This window comes from Hylaeus volcanicus, chromosome 2 (assembly GCF_026283585.1).
Source record: "Hylaeus volcanicus isolate JK05 chromosome 2, UHH_iyHylVolc1.0_haploid, whole genome shotgun sequence".
Lineage (NCBI taxonomy): Eukaryota > Metazoa > Arthropoda > Insecta > Hymenoptera > Colletidae > Hylaeus > Hylaeus volcanicus.
Window position 1 is genome coordinate 17,557,771 of NC_071977.1, and position 20,880 is coordinate 17,578,650.

Consider the following 20,880-nt stretch of genomic DNA (forward strand, 5'->3'; position numbering starts at 1 on the left):
ACTTTTCTGACAGAAGCATTTGAAAAGGGAGGTTCTCAGGGGACATTGAAGTCCTACAGATCCGCTATCTCGTTGCTCGTAGGGCCAGAGCTAGCTCAGGATTTTAGGTTAAAAAGATTTTTCAAGGCAATGAGTAGATTGAGGCCGTCGAGGCCTAAGTATAGTTCAACTTGGGATCCGAAGATGATTTTAGATTATTTAATTACGTTGCTGCCAAATGAGAAAATGAACTTGAGAGACTTGTCGTTGAAACATATCATCTTGCTGCCTCCTACTACGGGTCATCGAATGCAAACTTTTTCGCTAATAAAATTAGAAAATATTCAGCGTAAAAGTAATGCATTAGAAATTAAGATTCCTGCACATAAAAAAAAAAAAACATCGAGCGAAAACAGGAATCAACCAGTATTGGTGCTCCCCTTTTTATTCAGCAAACGTCAAAGTTTGTGTTGCTTCGGCTCTGGAGTGTTATATCGCGAGGACCGTGAGTATTCGGAGATCAGAAAGTTCGCTGTTCGTATCGTTTAAAAAACCGTTTGGGGCTGTTTGGAGCTCAATCTCTTAGTCGTTGGATCAAAGAAGTTCTGCGTAAAAGCGGGCTAGACACAAATATTTTCACCGTTTATTCCACGAGACACGCGTTGACTTCGGCGGCGAAGAGAAAGGGACTTGATTTAATATTTCAAGACGAACTGGACTTTAAGTTGGACTGTCAACTCCCAAACTTTTGCAAAATTTTATAATTTACCGTTATTGAATTGTACTGATTCTTTTGCTAACACGACATTAGGTGATTAAAAAAGATAGTTGTGTTGGGAGTAGAGAAAAATGTTCTATTCTTTATATGTAAAAAAGTTCTGGGTGAAGTAATGCTTATAAAGGCTCTTTGTTACTTTACTTTCTTTTTATCGCCGTAACATGCGTTGAACATCTACAGGTTGATCTCGAGAAAGAGGCGCGTAATACAATTATTTGTTTCAGCAGAGACAAAAGAGAGTTATTTACTTTGAGTCCTCGATACAACACATTCAAAATAAAATCCCAATAAGAGTAAATAGCAAACGTGAGAAGAAAAATGGTTTACATAGGTACACCGTCCTACCTTAAAAGATTTGAAGAAAAGAAAAACTGGGTTAAACGATTGATTCCGCGTTCACGCAAAGAGTCTTCATTACCGTTTATTACGGACTCCTCTGAATATTATATGCTGAAATACTCGAGACAAAATTCCAATAAGGACAAAACTTGATCGAGGGGAAAAGCATTGCAGTGAAATAAGTAGCCTAACAGATGGTTTACGCTGATAGATATTGACTGGGAAATCTAATTAACAAGTCAGAGAAAAATAGAGAAAGAAATAGGTGATCATGTTAGAAAAGAACACTGTTGTAGCAATTGTATTAGAATTTTAATAGCGAAGAAATAGAATCACTACAAGGAGCTGGAGGTTGCACTTCAATAGATCATCAAAAATATAGTTTACACCGACAGATACACAATTAAGTAGGTCAGAGGAAAATAGAAAGAAAAGCGATTCTGTTACAAGAGAACATAAATAGTTGAAGAAGTGGTAACAAAATTCCAACAAGGGTAAAAAACAATTGCTAGAAAATGGTGGGAGTAGGACAATTCTCTCCAAAAAAAAGTCTTCTTTGCGAAAGTTAATAATTAGTAAACTAACAAGGAAGAGAAATATCATGAAACAATTGATTCTACCCCTACAACGAACAATAAGGATCATCTATCTTCAGCCCTCAACATACCATATCAATACAGAGAAGCTAAAATTCTAACGGAAAAAAACAAAATTGTAAATCTTCTTTGGGAAAGTTAATAATTAGTAGACTAACGAGGAAGAGAAATATCGCGAAACAATTGATTCTCTATATTTTGAGTCCTCGACATATCATACCATTACAGTAAAGACAAAATTCTAACGAGAATAAACCGATGAAAAATGCTTCACACAGGTACAAAGTCCTTTCGAAGAAAAGAAAAACTGGGTTAAACGATTGATTCCACGTTCACGCAAACGAAGAGTCTTCATTACCGTTTATTACGAGCCCCCCTCTGAATACCACACGTTGAAGCAGTCGCGACAAAATTCCAATGAGGAGAAAACGTAATCGCGGGAATGGGGGGGGGGGGGGTGTTGCAGTGAAATAGCCAGTCAGGTGAGCGGGCAAAGCAGGTAGAAAAACATCCTTGGCGGTTTCGAAGCGGGCGAGTTCGGGAGGGCTAATCAGGGGCAAAAGAGGAAGACAAGCAGGCGAGCAGGTAGGCAGATAGGCAGGGTAGCAAGGGTAGGAAGAGAGGAAGGAAGGGCGCTTGCGCGGTGATACGGCCGGGCTAGACGCGAGAGCCGCCACTCCCGAGCGCGTAGCGGTGTAGCGCGGGTGCTGACCGAGTGTCCCTGTGAGAAGAGCGAGAGAGAGTGCGAGAGCGAGAGAACGGAGAAGAGAGAAGAATGTCCATCGTCGAAGGAAGGATCCCGTGGAAGCGGAGCCTGCGGCAGGGCATCTTCGGCGATCAGGCGGCCCCGACCTTGTAGAACGAACACGGAAACGAGGATTGGATTTCCTACGAAGAGGATCGCTCCAGGCTGTCTCCCTCCTCCGCCGAGCCTCTGTCGTTCCCTGTTCCTCGGAAACGTCCCCGATCCCTTTATCCCAGGTGAACTTAAAGGTGAACGAGGAGCTCGTCTCGCCCTAAGCACGGGTCGCCGAGGAGAACGCTCGCGAAACTGTGCCTCGAGGAAGTTCGCGACGGACCCTCGCATTCGACAGCAACCGTCATCGCGAAACCGTCGCTAATCTCTCGGGGCGTGTTGTTGCGGCCGACGTCAGGAAACCACCCCGTGGCCCGCATCGTCGACACGAAGACGACGCGTGACACGAACGAGAAAAAAGGAGAAAGCCCGCATACGCCTACGTCGAGTGTCGTAAGTCGGAGGGGAGAGAGAGAAAGAGATCCGTAGAGGATCTTGTGATAGAGTCGCGGGTGACAAAGCGGAGTGGTCGCTCTCCATTAGCTCGAGAAGGACCCATACCTCTTCCCGAGGCTCGGTCGCGAGAGATCGTGTGAGGTGATTCGATTTCGAGCGGCGATACAGTGTTTCGAAGGGTCGAACGCGAGTGACAGTGAGGGCATAATCGGGTGAAACAGAAGTTGCACCTGACAGGCCGAAGCGCGAAGAGAGTAAAAAGCACGGGAAACCGAGGAACGAAAAGCGGACTGAGAGAGCAAGACGGAGGTAGGAGGGCGGGGCGGGTGGGTGGGAGGAGGTAGGGAGGCAGGAGGAGGAGGAGGAGGAGGAGGTGGTGGAGGAAGAAGGGGGGTGGGTGAGACGCGGACGGCACGCAGAGAGACGCCGGGTCAACGCGCCAGGTAACAACGCCTCAGGACACCCGCTGACGTCCTCGTCGAGGTCCTTGTCGTTGTCCTCGTCGACAACGTGAACGGCGACGCGTCGTGGTACCCAAGAACGCGGACGAGCCGTCTCGTTCCATGGATAACATGAAGTCCTTCCACGCCGCCTCCTGGAGCTTCGCCCTCCTCGCGGCCACGGTCGCGTTGCTGCCCGCCACGCATCGTGCCCCGTTCGCCCAAGCCGCGTAAGTACATCTTTCGTCTGACTTTTCTTTCGCTTGTCCTCGATGTGTGTCGTGTTAACCCTGGAAAGCTAACCATGTCGAACGGTTTCGTTAAGACTGACCTGGCTCTCTGTAACACCAGCAGGAAAAAATCAATAAGCATCCGGTAAAATGGAATTTATCGAACAATGCTGCGGTATATGGTTTGCTACGTGTAAACAAGAAAGGATGGGATGACGTCCGAAACTCACCAGGGTCGTATGTTGGGTGCGGGGTGGCTTGGGGAGGATCCTGCATCGATTCGATTTCGATCTTGTTTCGACACGATCCATATCTGTAGGGCTTTGGTAGATCTACATTGGGGAGCATTATAATAGTACCATACATAGTTTAATTCTGTAGTTACGGGTCTATTTAGAATCAGTTTACATTCCAGGAAAGACTTTTCTACATTACTATCTATATCTAGGCTAACATTAATTTTTACATACTGCATTGATACGATGTCTCTTCTGAGAGGACATCGTAAGTACAGGCAAACTTGATTAGTGATTACACAGGGTAAACTTATGGGAGCTTAAAATTTGTAAAAGTGTATGATTATTTCAAGGTTTTTATTCAAGTATCATAAAAAATCAAATCAAAATATGGTACATGTATTAAGATATATATAATAAATATGTAAATAATACAATTATTACAAACATGAAGTTTACTTGTAATTTATTAAAAGAAGAATATTAAACAAAGTCCTATCTCTAACAAGCTTCGTAGATATAGATTCGTTGTAATAGCCATCTGGTTAATTATTGATTCATTGTAATGGAGATTAGGTTGAGGACTTAGAAGGTCGCCACTGTAAGGTATATCATTAATTTCTACACGTAATATTATAAAATCAATTGCATGAAATTATTATATCCTTTCAGCTCATATAGTTGACCTCTTTTCATTCCTACTCCCCGAAACAATTTTTCAGAAATATAAATCGTGGTATTGTTATGCTCCCCAGTGTATGTTGGTTTCGATTGCTGATAAATTGATTCCATAGATTGTTCTGTAACGAGGTAAAGTTGCTACTTGAATTCGTGTCGATCCATCCCTTGGCTTCATTAGAGGGAAAGTTCTTGAAAATTGAACAAGATTCCCGTTGCCCACCATTCCGTTAGCGGTGCAAATTAATAAAGAATGGATCCCTGCAGGATTCAACGTGGTGTAAAGGATTCGTATCTGTCCTAGTATCTTCTTAATTTTTGACTAGAATTTGCTAATTTACACGTTTGATCAAAGGTATCAACACCTCCTGTGGTTTCACTATACAGGTACATTCCAGGCCTCATACCGGGCTCGGTAAATGTATTATACATGTAGGTATACATGTAGGTATACATGGCTAGTGTACGTGGTAGATAGCATAGCTACTAACTTGTTCTCTTTCGGATAGCGGGACATCATCCTAACTTGATTGTCAACACAAAAACCAGATCTTGGGACGATATTTTTCTGCTAACGTAACGTTAGAAGTTCTGTTCTTTATTATTAGGATGTTTCTATAGCTAGATTCTAACTAGAGTTCGACTGTGAATGTCTGGTTTTCTATAGTCTATTATCTATAGTTTCGTTACGACTGGTGCTGTGGATAGTTTTGATTAAATCACAAGAAATGTCACTGGTAAATCGTGACTGTGAAATAAAAATTATAGAATTAAGGAAGAAAAAGATCCAGAGACTTTCCAGTGCAACACTAACCATTTACACTTGCTTATAAAATTTCAAACTGTTTCTATTAACATTTTATCTACCAGTTTATTTACGATTTTATATTCTAACATTGTTTCATTCATTCTTGAGAACTTATGCATTACACCTAATATATTAAAAGTCTTATTTGTTTCCTCAATTTAAGCATTGCAAGTAGCCAACCAACGATATAGTCAGCCCTTTGGCCTACAATTACGAGTGAGACTCGTAGTATGGAATTTGGGCCATAAACAATAAGCACGAATCTGACTCGTAGTACTTTGTTCGGTCTTCCTACCTTCTTGTTTACTATGAACAAGAACAATCGGGAGATAACGTGTAGGTCAAGAAGTTAATAGGTTGTAGTAGGTAGACGCCGATATTAAAAAGCCTATGAATACGCTCTCAGTAGACGAAGCGTTAATAATATTAAAAATTGTTGCGGTAGTTTTAACCGAAGAGCGTGAAACAACCGGGTGCGTCTGACCCATGGTTAACTTTCAAGGTTCAAACCCTGCCCTAACCATCGATCCTTGAACTCGTACTTCTCGTTCAGTTTCAGTCTAAATATTAAGTGTAGGAATTAATACAGTGCCTGTGTATATTCAATCATTTATAACTCTAGTTGAAATAGAAATATTCACTCGTCATTTTGTTATGTTAAAGTATCAATCTTTCAAGTTCTCGATATGATCTTCATTACAACGAATCACGGTAGCCATACAATTTTGCTTATTATTATTCTTCTAACAGGTATCGAGTGTACTTGTTAATTATAATAATTGTAGAAGAAGAATAATAATCGAAATTTTATGCCCACTAACATTTATTGGGTTGATTCGTAAATAACTTCCACTGCAGGTAACAAATAATCATGCTTTCGAAGAACCTCCTACAGGTAGAAATGTTTTAATTGCCTGTTAAATAACTAAGATATATTATATAATAACATTGTTGAAAATAATTGTTAATAGAGAATCTGAAGTTATTTATGAATCAGTCCAATACACAGATGCATTATAATAGTCATCAGGTTGAGATTTTATTCATTCTAATAGAAATCAAATTGAGGACTTAGTAGGTTGCACTGTAATATACCAAAGTGACAAGTAAGTACATCTGTTTAAGGTTACAAATGATTGAATATTAAACCAAAAAATTAATTTCTGGACCTAGTACATATAATCAACAACCGACGGACACCATAGTGTCCTATAGCGTTTATATCGGAATTTCTATTCGCGAGTGGCATAATCCAGCTTCTGACAGCTACGTGCCTTCCCGGTCCGAACTCAACGCGATCCGTAACGGGGAGGAAAAGTCCGTCGTCTACGCTGGTAAGCGGGCCGACGTGGAATACGCGAGCAGATATGTATCCCAGTGGTCTGAATCGATAGCCCACCGAAACTATTACGCAGACATCTACCGCGTGTGCGGGTGGTCTGTTCGAACCTCGCGGTCTTTCGAATAACTGAAGTTGTCAGCCGCAACTGGGGAAGAGGCGCACACGCGCGCGCGTCACGCCTAACCGAAAACACGGGGCTGGTTCTTGAAGAATCATCAGCATCTTCGTGACCCCGCGCGGACGGCGGTTGAAGTTAATCAACGCGAAGCCCCCCTGGTACGCCTAAAATACCGCACTGTAAATCAATAGGTGCGCAGCTGACTCTACGGGTAGCTAGGCACAGGGATTTAATTAATGATCTATAATCCTATATCTCGATTACATATTTGCCAGTGGATAGCCATACGTGCCAGCCACCCAGGGCCGGGAAATTGGTCGATAAACGGCTTTAATGGACGACAAAACGAGGTCTGAGAGAAAAGTATCCGACCTTTGTTCGTAAAAAATAATCGTATTCAGGTACGACAACGTTAAGTCAATCTTCTACAAAGTAGTCCTCTTGAGCTACCACGCACTTCTCCCAAACGATTCTGTCGGTGTTGGTAACAGTGCTGAAATGGTTCTTTTGAGGTTGTACGTAGTTGGTCTTAAGGTTCTCTGAACTTAAATCTGGTTACTTTCAGTCAAAGAAGATATAAGTTACAGTGGAATAGGTAGCCTAAAAGATAGTTTACCCTTATAAGTGCTGACTGGAAAATAGAGAAAGTAAATAAGTAATTCTGTTAAAAGAAAACATTGTTGAAACAGTCGTACCAAAATTCTAATGAGAACAAGATATTAAGCGTAGAAATTCGGTGCTACACATTTATAATTGTATTTTACGTAGAACTCGTCATTTTCTTATTTCACAGTACCAACCTTCAAGGGGTATGGCGTAATGTGTAGACTGCGGATTTTATGCACTTGTGACGTACAGTATAGAAAACCTTCCAACAAAATACATAATACATTTTTAAAAAATTCTATGACTAATATAATAATAATATTATTTCATTTTGTATAAGTACATGTACCTTCTTTTTTTCTTTAGCAAGTATTTAGTACATTAGTTTTATATGTTTATTTATTTATTATCGCACCAGCTTGTAAGCTATTAACGACCACTGTGAGTTACATGTTCAACATTTATATGCATATGTGAGTCGTAACATAATTAAAATAAATACGGAATGAGTTATGGGTAAAATAACTAATTCTTGAATCTAACTGTAATTATAAATACTATTTAGCATTAAACGTATATTTTAGAAGTTTGTAGTGTCTTGTTAATGTTTATAGTATATATCATAAATGCATAAAATCCCCAGTCTACCAATGTATTTATTTAAAAAAGAACATTTTCAATGTGCTACGAGTGGATGTTGGTCCACAGTGTCGCGTAGAGCATTTATGCGTTCCGCGTTTTGGACCATTCCGGCTCAAGTACGATTCCTCCCATTCCCACGTGCCCAGAGACCACGTACACGCGAGACATCTATCTTTGACACGGCACCGCCCGACAATACGTAGCTGAGAGAGGGTGTACAGAGCACCCCCGTCACCCGCTGTCTGGATGCACGTTCGTGATTGCATGTAAATGAGCGGAAACATGCAGCTACGTTGCATGCCCAGACGTACGGCACACCAGCAGGCGCGCGCTCTTTCAATGATCACAATGACGCTACCCCTCTGTGACTCGAAGACGACGACAAGGCGCAGTCTCGCGCCCTAATGGACGCGACGCGTTTAACGTCGCGTTTAAAAATTCATTTATCGAGCGATCATCGTCGCATCGATCCTTCGAGTTCCTTTACTGTTGCACTCCGCGTTCCTCTTCGTACGAAACGTTTGTCTATATCGGGGTCGTGGAAATCATGTTTCGCAGGGGTGTGACTTGGCGGTTTGCGATAGATTGCAATTAATCAGCGACGATTTATGGGTAAGGGGTGCGCTGGAAGTTAGATTTCGCAAGTTACGTAAAGTAGACATTTGGGATTAAAATGAAATTAACTTTCACAAATTTTGTGAAGTGTGTGTGTGTATGTGTATGTGTAAGTAGGGCATCTCCAGAAAAATAATCATTATAATAACACATTGAATTTTAATGTACATAAATATATGTGATTAATCACGTATCTATTCGCACAATTTTTTGTAAATAATTTTCATATAAAATTTAAAAACCATAGAAACTTCTCTTGCATCGTTATAATTTTTAATAGTATTTTATTCGGTTATAAATACATTGGAATAGATCAATAATCAAATAAACCGTAATGCATTGTATATTATTGACGTCAACGATGAAATACAAATATACGCAGATGGCATCTGCGAAGAGCTATGACAGAAACAAGTATAATTTATTTTTCCGATTAAAAACTGTAATCAATGTTGTTTTAATATGCATATATTGAATATTCTCATGTATTAAGAAGCTTAAAGTTTTAACAGGTTTTATAAAGATGTACAGGAATATCTTTATATTTATTTTGCTGTGAATTAAATTCAGAATTAAATACATTCGAGTATTAATTACACTTTTCTTGTTCAATAAACCAAACATTCACCAAATAATAATAATATTTGATAAGCTTATTATTGTCATATATAGTTAGTTAGTTAGTTATAGTTTATCTAATCTCTAATCTACATATAACAAAAATGTAACAGAGTAGACATATTTTTCTATAACGACATTATTTAAAAGAATCGTCACATGTAATTATAAAGTTCTACATTTATTTTTTAAACAAATCTGAACAAAATAACAGAGATTGAATAGTAAAAGTAAAATATTTAAATAATTTTCCATGAGGAGTTGTAGGATTTTGTTCTTTAATAAAACACAGATGCCATGAAAAATATCTAACCTCTATGGAAGTACACACGATTACAATTAAGCGTATATGGGGGTTATTAAAAAATCAGAATCGAGAAACCTCTGTTGGAAAATCCTTTAGTGTGTACGCAATACGTGATCTCCGAACCGCAGCGGCTGCAGTGTTCAGCGTTTAATAACCGAATAGAATATACATTTAGTTAATAAACGCAATGGTGTGCGAGCTGCAAGGAGGCTTGGTCGGTAAGCAGTCAGTGTCTAGGGAGTGACAGCGGCACCGTGAGAACAATGGCGGAGCTGAAATTAGTTGTACCGGTTCATCCCTTCTCGCATTAACGCGCAATCCAGTCGCCTGGTATATATGTAATCCGCTAACGTTTCTCCAACCCGTGCGCCTGATATCGAGTGCTATTTTCCGACAATGTTTAACACGTTCACGTATCAGCCTCCGTGACAGCTTAACCGGTTGCAGTAACAGGGATTTTCTTCAAAACGTATCGCCAACCGAGAGAGGCATTCAACTTCTTTCCGCGACGGGGTTTCATCCAATCGATTTCGATAATCTTGACGAAAAATAATCACATTATAATAATTGGATTGTTATAGTGAATACAGGTTATAATCTTGATACTTATCCGAAATAGTGCGTTAGCTTGTGAAATTAGACTGGCGTGACAAAGGAAGTTTCAGTGAATGTGTAATTGTAATTAATGTTAGGATAACTGTAAAAGAATTGTAGAACTGTAGAACTGTCCTCTGCTCTGTTATATTTCTATTGTACGTAAATTATAGTTTTCCGTATAATTCTGGTCATACGCATCTAATAATAAACTTATTTAGTTGAGTTTGACTACTATGATCATATGAAACACTTTTAAGAATTCTGTGAGATTTATGATAGAAGAATTTGAAAAAATAAGATGGAAACCTAATTTTAGTGGATGTGTAACTAACCCTAGGATTTCTTGTGTTGAGTTTGACTTCTACGATCATTTGAAACACGTCGCAAACTTGAATTCGTTCACGTTTATTAAATTATCACTTTTAAAAAATGCAGTTGATTTACAATGAAAATGTAAAAGTACTGCTATCGGAATCTCGTTGAAATTTAATCCAGACATGTTCAATGTCATACTGATACAGCAAAAAAATAAAAGTAGAAGAAAATAATAAAAATAGTCGATATAAATCATCAAAGCTTCCATTTTCGTTACTAAAACAATCGTGGAATTTTACACATGTTCAGTCTAAAATTACTGGTTTCGAAAATAACTATTTCCGATGAAATTTCAATACGAAATCGATACGAAATTTCGATATTTTCAAAGCTCGAACCACCTGCAAAGCCAACTGAACTCCTCAAAGATAAACCGCGTACAGAGTTACATTTAAAGAGATAGAGTACTTCAGAAGTTTGGAATTTCGACCTTTTTTGATTTTGAAAAATTTCGTAGTACTATGTGAATCGATAGAGCCCTTACTCTCAATTACATTCTGAAATCCCTTACTGCTGCAGTCGTTTTTCTCCAAGCGTACTGCTTTGTACTTCAACCAGATTTTTCGCAGAACGCAGTTTTTCAAATTTGTATTCAAAATTGTAAAGTAACAAATGAACCGACTGATTTCAAATTTTAGCTGCAGCTATCTTCCACATGTCTAGATTTTATAAATAAGCTGCAGATTTGATACATTTGTAAAAGAAGCTAATGTAATAAATACATGTCAAAAGGTGTGTGCACGTATGGAAAACGAAAAAACATTATTATATTAATAATAGAATATATTCAACATATGTTCTGTATATTCTGTATATTCTTTGTATTTTGCTTAAATTACTATACGCCATAAATATAATACATGAAATCCTCAAATTAGTCATAAACCTTTGAAATGAGACAAAGTGTTCGTTTCTCACGTCCATACATTTTGTTTTTTTATATATACTATATTTCGAGGAAGTACATTTACAAATATTTTGCACGTCTCTATACTACGCGTCATATTAGTGATTAATGTCATAGATATATTACCCCTTAACTGCACAAATTGATTAATTCCACCAGTCACATCAAAATTGTAACATTACTGACGATTATTTTTTGGCTATTCTTTCTTATGAATGTTATAGAGTCAGATGAAAGCTACATCTGTATTTTTGCATTCTACAATATTTACTAGAATTTATATTATAAAGGGAATTTCAAAAAACAATGTACATTATTTAGTCGCATTTCTCAACTTTTTGCTCTATGGAGTTCATCGATTTCTACAGTGAACGCTCATATGTTCAAAGAGTGAATCATGAATAGCCTGTGGATGTTTATATATAAATTCATATTTTCACAAATACAAAAGAAGAATTCAAACTTGAATGTATGCCTCATTTTCTAAACAGTACAATACATATATTATTCTCGATAATTTATACATATTTCCACTTATTTGCACTATATTACTATTAAACATTAGAATAAACCAGTTAAAGGAAAAAAAGACTTTATTGAAAGGATTTCGGCGCCCAATGTCCTCGATGGACCGAGAACAAGACAAAAGCGTATCGTGCCGCAACAATTTTGGCTGGTAGCGCCGCCTAATCCGAGGAGGGTGGAAGAGGGTAGTTAGGTATAGTCGAAGGGATTATCAATATTTACGCTCTTCCAGCAACCAGAGTTTGGGTCGTTCCACCTGTTTTCTCCTCGAGGGCCGTGCCTCTCTGTAGCCTCCTCCAAACCCCTACGAGTACCAACCGCGGACGTTCTGTAGTGTGGTATCGGTGATCGCAGTAGAGCTCTCGAGCAGGAGGGTGCTCCCAACGTGGCAGAGCTCCAAATCCTCCTACGCTGCCACCTTCTCGCATCGCTGTCACTGCCACCACCCTCTTGCAACCCCGCCAACCGTCTTCGTGGACCACCGACACACAGCAGACCTCTTTTTCTTATCGAGAGGAACAGCCCTTTTCGGACTTTCCGTCTCCGTCTTCACCTCCCCACCTCCCCTCACCGCCGTTTCTTGATCACCCGGACCAAGCTCGACCCGAACTCGCACATTTGCCCACCACCTTCATTGACGTTTCCCTCTTTCCTGGGGGCATGCCCGCAAGCGTGTCGTGTGCAGATCCACCCGGGCGGAGCAGAAACGTCTTCGTGGATAAGTGTGCCACCGATTTTCGCCATTAGGTACGTGGCTGATTAATAGTTGAGACTGGGCATTAGAAATTAACTACCCAGTCTTTTCAAACGGTTTGTTTATTGCAAACAGATGAAGAATTGGGGACTGATGGGAATTTCTTACTAGAGCAGCTATTAAATCATCTTGAACGCGTGAGAAACATAACTGTATTCAATAATTTTTTGTAAGAATTGATATAGTAAAAGATATTTATTAACATTTTTTCAATATAAAAGAAATTTTCGTTAATGTATTGTTGCCCTTATACATCGATAAGAGAGCATAATGATTAGACTGTGGATATTTATCCATTTATGGGAAGCGTAAATATAAAAAAATATAAAAGATTGCGAACAAATGCATAAATATACAGTCAGTCTCGTAAGTATTTGTAGCCTTTATGTTCATTAATGAAATATGTCTAAATTAAATGATAGATTTGATGTTTTAAAATTTTTTAAACTTTTCATGTACATATACACTAAAATATAAATGCAACTGTCCATTAACGATGAAAAGTACAAAAACCAAGAAAATAAGTAGAAGAATACTATAACATTTCCTACGAAAAAATTGTTTCAGAATACAAAGGACTTAATCTCTTCATGTATCCAGTTAGCTGCATAAGTATTCCCTATGTCTATTGAAGTAATTTGTATAAGTTAAACGATAGGGTTGATGTTTCCAAATAAACGTTTCATCATAGATGTATACATAAATAAACATTAAACGTGTATGTATCTATAACGAAAAATTGATTTGGAAACATCAAACCGATCATTTAATTTAGACAAATTTCTTCAATAAACATAGAAAGTACTTATAGGACTGACTCTATAATATATAAAAAGTAAAATTCGTACTACAACATTCAGAAGAGAAAAGCATACTTTAATGTAAGTTTCTGTTCTTCATCCATTTGCATAAATATCCGCAGTCCAATAATAATTATATATCTTTCCATAATCACCACTCAATAATTTACTTAGAAGAAACCTACACGACTTTCTCATTTCTCGCAAAAATAATTTTTCATTTACCATTTATAATGTTATGCACGGGAATACTTCAGATCTTGTCTGATGAATGAGCAAGAAATATTAAACTTTCAGTGCTTTCACTCGTTTAAAATAAAAACTGGTCCTTGTGTACCTGACCCGACGTAGGCGTCACGGCTGCCCCTACTTTCCAGTATCTTTGAACATCTCTTTTTAGCAAACTCCACTCACTATATGATTCTTTTGAAAGGAGCGAAACAGGCTGTTGACCTGAAGTTTTGCTCCAAGGGGGATATGCTGTCGAGTTCAGTAGCCGAAGCAAAGATTTCAAGTTTCGTACCACTTGAGTGTGACCCCGAGGAGCTCACTGCATTTCTCCTACCGATTGTAAAAAACACATATTTAAACGTAACAGTTTTTCTATTCTTCGTGTAGTTTTTCTCCTAGGAGAACATGTTATTGTATGTTTTTTTATTCATTATCTCATACAGAATCATCACTTCTTCGCTTGTATATCAGCTACAAGATACTCTGTATGTAAGTAGAGCTTTACTTCTAGTTATTTTAATAAGGAAAAAAGTAAATATAAGTAATAATTTCCTTATAGAAGGATGTACGTTAATTATTTATTATAATAGAATAAAATATTCCAACTATAATATAATATAATAAATAATTAGTATGTGTGGGTATTTTCTTGTATCGCGAAATTATTAACTATTCTTACTTTTGTAATAGAAGAATATATCCAAATACGTTAATTGTAATTGGTAGTAGTAAATATAATTTATTGGGAAAAGTTCTTTGTAACATGTATATACTGTAGATATATGTATATCCTTTTCTGTAATTATAATAATAACATTATTAAGACATAATATTAAATTTAAATATAACTTCAAGCTTTCACATTTCTAAAAATAAAATTAATAAATTAATAATACAATAATGATATAAAAATATAAAAGATACAACAAAGAAATGACTATTATATAATAATAAAATAATATTATTGTAGCAACCAAAAGAAAGAAAATAGTATACCCAATATGCATACATTTTCAGTAGAAATTATGAGAACAACATAACTGAGAAAACAGAATCAACCTGCAGGGTTGCATAAACTTCCATCTATTACCAACAATTTTCAAGATACCATTACAGTGTGAAACCGCGCGAACTCGAGTCGCTACGTCCCAAGGAAGTACACAATCCTTGTTTTTGCTCTTAAACCTACAGGAGTTTCATGAAAATTGTTGAAAGACGTTTCGCGGATGTTCCTTGTCAGTCTTTTAATCATCCCTCGGTCAAAGCAGTATTGAAAAACGGGAAGCAAAGCGTTCGAGGGTATCCGAAAGTCTGTGATCTTTGAGCAGCGCAAGACAGATAATGATCATCTCGTTAACCGGTCACGTCATCTTTTTTCCCCCTCCGGTGTTTTCTTGAGACCAGTTCTCGTAGGCGGATGGGGGCGTCTGGTGCAGGATTAAGAGGAATTGAAAACGCCACGGGTACTCATGCGGTCGCGAATAGTCGTGTTTTTGCCGTGAAAGCGGAGAATCGTCTATCACGGGAACGAGAGAAAACGTGCTAAGTCATTCGGCTCGGCCTGGCCTACTTTCCGCGGAAGCGTAAAACGCGCGCTATGCGACGACGATCCGTCGAAACTGATTCTTCTTCCAACCCCCGAAACCCTTACCCTTCTCCCCTACCGCCCTCCTCGCGCTCCTATCAAGTTGCGTTACGTCGGTCCGTCGAGCCTCGCGAGCTCTAACTTTGTAATTTTAAGATACTCCTTTTTCAACGCCGTTTTACTCGAAAACCTTTTAAGCCATTTTGCGAATATGATCCTCGAGCTGAAAATTGTTTTTCAGCTATTTCGATCGGGGACGCTACAGAGTTTTTTTTCTCTGCTTGGACTGATAGTTTCCCTCCTACTGATTTTGGTGATCAGAGGGGAACCGGGTTGGTAAGCTTTGTTGTATGCTGTGAAACCCTTGATCCAGTTGATTTTTATCTCGTGTTTGCAGGGTTGATAGAACTTGTTGTTGGGATCATAAGTTTCTACTGTGAGCGTGGGAGTAGCCGGGATACTATCTTCGGTGATATATACAGAATGTTTTCTTTTAGGCATTTGTTAGCGGCTGAGGTAACAAAATGATTTGAATTTTAACCATGGAGTATATTAGGAAAATTTGGATAGGAATCTGTTAGGCACTTTATACAGTTGTGGTTTATAAAAACCATTGTAATATCATGTATTTGAAATTACAAATTTTTATAATGGATATTGCTGATAAATGGTCCATTACAATTTTGTTTAATGGTAACAGCAAATGAAATTATGAATTTTGCGAAATTGATTACATTTATTATAATGAACGTTATTTAAATAAATTTTAATTAAAGTACAATGTTTTTACATACACATTTTATTAATATATTCCTTTTATCAAACACGTTACTGTAAAACTTGCGAAACTAACTCAAAATTAATGAATTAATTAATCTTAAATAATGTATATATTTAATATAAATTTATATATTAATATGTTATACTATTTCATTTATGGCGGCCAAAGGACCACATACGCCTTTCCCTGTAGAACTTTCTACTGTTTTGTATTTCGTGCACATTGGGCGACCAGACCCGTGCGAGGCGAAGAGCGCCGTTGTCATCGTCTCTAATTCACCGTGTCCCTTTCAAGGTTTCGCTGGGTAAACCACTTCAGTAATTTATTTATCATCTTCTTCCGCTATCCTTACTACAAACTTTCCTAATTTTCTCCTTTTTCTCTATCTTCCTTTTCTATCTAATTTTCTTTCTTTCTTGCCGAATGCCCTTTTTAAGAGACAATGGCCAGGTGCGACAAGACAGTCCGTTTCAGTCTTCAGCACGGGTCGAATCACTGTCCGTAATTTCCATAATAAAACTGTGAGGAACGGAATCAACGGTTACTCAAGTGTTCGACCTATCAATCCTTCCGATCCCACACATTCAAAATTCACATATAAATTCATATATATAATATATTTTTTAATTATATGTAATTATACATAATTATACCATGAGAGTCACTTTTAATTACATATATTTAATTAAATATAATTTCTTGATCTTCTCGAAGCTGACGCGAGCAGCTTCTTAACGTGGCTACGCTTTTAGTACGCGTAAAATTAAGTTCGAATTACAAGTTGTAACTCTAATGGCACGTGTTTTGCATAAGTAGCTTCCGCGATACATCAAAGGTCGTCAAGCTGTTACGTAAAGCAGCTTTCGGAGACTGATGCCTTGAATTCACTTGCACACGAACCATCTGAGCCTCCGTTTATGCGTGGTGCCGCAGCTTACTGCAAACCACCACGACCTAATTAGAAGCACAAATAATTACTCGTAAAGAGTACACACAATTACGCGTAACAGCTTCGGATTTATAAACAGCGACTTCACTCGTCGACGCCTGAAAAGACTCGCTAAAGTTTCTGAACTTTTGAAACATAAGAGTTGCTTTAATTGAACAGTTGCTTATCTTAAATCAGTACTATAATTTAAAATTCAAGGGAATCTTCTACAATCTCTCTTATACAAGAACTAAATAAAAAACAATTATTGATAAATTCTTAATCTTACTCCACTAATTCTCATTAATGGTTGTTCCATGTATACATATTATAATGGTTTTAATTTGTATAATTATCGATACCTTGGAAAAGTTTCATAAGGTATAGCTCTCACAATTGAAAAAAACTCGCAACAGCTTTAAGAAAATGAGGAAATCATATTTAATTCTATGTGTATATCAATGTATATATGTAAAATTGTTACAGCAGACATAAAGAAGTTTATATAAATCATTCTATGGATTTTTTTTCCTAAGTCCTTGTGCTCTTAAAAATTTTAATGGAAATGTGTATGTCTTAGGTTAATATAATATAATATAAATTATATAAATATTTATAAAACAATGAGTTAATAGGTTCATATTCTAATGAAATTCATATTATATACATATATACATATATATGTATAATTTGTTATATCATAATAAGCTAAAATAAGACAAAATTCCTAAGAGTTATGGATTTTCATCAAAGTTTGTCTAACATTCAAATCTAACACTTTCCTTATTTTAAATCATAATTAATGTTATAATATTGTCATTCTTTCCAATATTCCTGAACGTATTGCAAAATATTGAACTAAATTTATTGAAATATATTTGCTGCATTTGCTTAAAGACCAAAGAAGTCATTTTAATTCATTTTTCTTCTATATTTCTTAACAAATTTGTCTAAAATGTTCGAAAGTAACGCAACGTATTACTATTAAATTCAGTGGCACCCCACCTCGCCACATTTCTGACTGCGCCACTGCGACGTACAACACGTTGTTCTCGAAAACCCAGAACGTTGTTTGCCCCGAAGGATCGACCACCATCGAAACACATCAATCCCGTGTCGCGATTTTGCGAACAATGAAACGACGGCAAACGAATCAGAATTCGCGCGACCGTCAGTAATTTATAGTGTAAACGCTTACCACGAAGTAGCTCGGATTCGGTGAGCCGCCGTTAATTATCAATGACGCTAATGGACGCGATTCGATTGCGATATTGCAATCCAGGAATTCCCCGGAATACTCGTGAATTTGATAATTCACGGTGGATAACACGAGCGTGTCATGTAACGCAATCGGAATGTCAGTGTCCAATAGCTGTCGGTTTGAAATATTTAGAATATGCAAACCCGTGCTCGAATCAAGGCTAGCTAATTGACGACTATTAACAGGATAGGGATGGAAGTGTGGAATTATATTAAAAAAAAGTACGCTGGTTTACTATGCACCTATACAGAGTGGAGGCATTAAATAGGCCACCTGAATACTTCGCTTACTTTTAGCGATAGAAAAAGAAGTGTTGAACAAAAGTTGTTTGATTTCGAGGGGTACGTAACTTGGTGCTAATAACTTTTTTTATTGGTGGAAGCGTAGAGGAGATATGAAGGTGTTACGTGCGACACGTTATTACGACGTTATAATTACGACAATTTAAATTTTTATTTTTCTTGATTTCGTCGGCAGGATTGTGTTCGAAATGGTTTACCATCACGAATTCGTTCTAATCGAGCACAAACCTAGTCTTTGACGGTAGTTTGCTAAATTCGTTATCAGAAAGAATACACATTCCCTCCTTGAAATCGACGTCGTCACGCCACTTTCACCCTGCTAGCAACGCCGCGCCGCGGGTAAATCTTGTAAAATATAACATGTTTAATATATTTAGTATGTTTAGTCTTGTAAATATAATAGTATGTACGCGTTGCGTCTTGCGAAAGTGATGCGTTAATTGTTATATATGCGATATAAATATTTAAGCGTGGTGGCAAAGGATAAGCACACAACGTATCATTGCCAAATTCATATATTACTCGTTTCTGTTAAATATTAGGTTGTCCTGAAAGTTTTTTTCGCGAGTTGGACTCAATTATTTTATGTGGTCGTGTTTATATAAATAGACGATCTAATTTCATAGATATTCATGTTGTAACAGAAATGGAGCAAAATGAATCGTGCACAATTCAGTAATGTAACATAAAACATAAAATATCGTGCATGTATTACTTATTAATAAAGCGAAAGAAACTTTTGGGACAACCTAATATTTAATACGACGGTTACAGACATCGCTTGAAGGAGAGATGTATAAATACCACGAAATCAAGTTAAGCATTTCTTTCGGCATTTCTTCATTTCGAACGTTCTGGAAGCTAAGGTATACCTTGAAGCGGCCTTGTGTTTCGCACTCGCGGAACGTTGTCGCGTGGAACCCACCCCCCACAACCTTCCACCCCCTCTAAAATCCACAATTTTTGGACGACGGCCTCGATTTTTGGCTCAATGCATTCTCTGGACTCCCCTGATCGAGAAGAAGCTATCACTCATACCGTGCACCCCATAGGAACCCTTTGGGGGGTGGAACAGCTCTCAAATTTTCAACCCCCTTCGTAAGGGAGCACTTCCACACATCGGATGAAATTCACCATGTTTGTTCTCGATATGTTAAGGATGAATGCCGAAAAGGTCCCGTTTCCAAAACTGCCCCCGAACTGAAGGGAGGGGGAGGGCAGAGGTAGGGGTGATCCACCCCCAAGTGTAAGGGTTGGAACGTTATCACGCTGCGTGGATTACATGTCCCACAGTCTAGGACATCGGGCTGACACAGTTTTGATGCCTTTTTCCTGCGTGAATGGCAATAAAATACGAAAATGTCGTTTTTTTAAAAAACTTGCTTCCAACTTCAGACCCATCTGCAGGGTGAACGAATAACCTCATGTCAACGCCGTTCGTGGATTCAGACGCGCGAATACTTTATTAACTGATCCCCAAAAAATCAGATTTTTTGAATCACGCTTTCGTTGTCAAATCGGCGCAGATTTGAAAGAGTATTAAGTGGGCCGGCATCGTACAATTTTTCCTTCGTGATTTGTTCAGTAAAAATTGCAATCTCAATAGTACAATTAATTTCTGTTTCACCTTGAACGAACAACGGTTTGTCCGTATAATTATGAAAACGAACCACACCGTTGCCAGCAAATATAGCTCGAAAATTCTGGCTAGCTCTGGTGTCGACACACCCCGTGCAGCCGCGGGTGAATGACGGCCTAATTTATGAATAATAACGTAACTTCGCGTGACATGGTGAACGGATTCGAGGGGTCGATGATCCTGTCGACCCGAATTGGAAAAAGAGAATGATGCAAAGAGTAGCGAGTGGTTTTTATAATGCAGCGATTAGTAACTGACAAACGAAAGAGCGGGGAGAGAAAATGGACGCCAAGGGAGAGGGAACTATCGTGGGGATGAGGTGGAGAAATTGCCCGTTGGCAAACAACAAATGCATATTTAATAGTGAACGATTATTAATGTGCGCTTACGAGATGATTGATGAAACCGTACAGAGTTGGCGCGGGTTTTAACGATTTCCACTACGATGTACGTGCCGTAATAAGCGCGGGAGATTTCGGGATGCTTCCGCGAGTGGGTGTAATAATACTCCGGGTAGATGGAATTCATTGAACGCCGCAACGATGAGAGTCGACGTTAGTCGATTAGTCGTGGGCAATCGAGACGGTTGTAAGACATTGGTAGATAAAGAG

The 20,880-nt window shown here is 38.2% G+C and overlaps 1 protein-coding gene across 12 annotated transcripts in view; it reads left to right on the forward strand.

The window, feature by feature from the left end:
- The first annotated feature begins 3,338 nt into the window (after positions 1 to 3,338).
- Positions 3,339 to 20,880, forward strand: part of LOC128872655 (gamma-aminobutyric acid receptor subunit beta) — a 243,544-nt gene continuing 226,002 nt past the window's right edge. For all 12 annotated transcript variants that reach the window (XM_054115561.1, XM_054115563.1, XM_054115564.1 and 9 more), the window contains exon 1: positions 3,339 to 3,614. In XM_054115561.1, the coding sequence (XP_053971536.1) occupies positions 3,508 to 3,614 (107 nt within the window). In that variant the 5' untranslated portion in view covers positions 3,339 to 3,507. The remainder of the gene's footprint in view (positions 3,615 to 20,880) is intronic.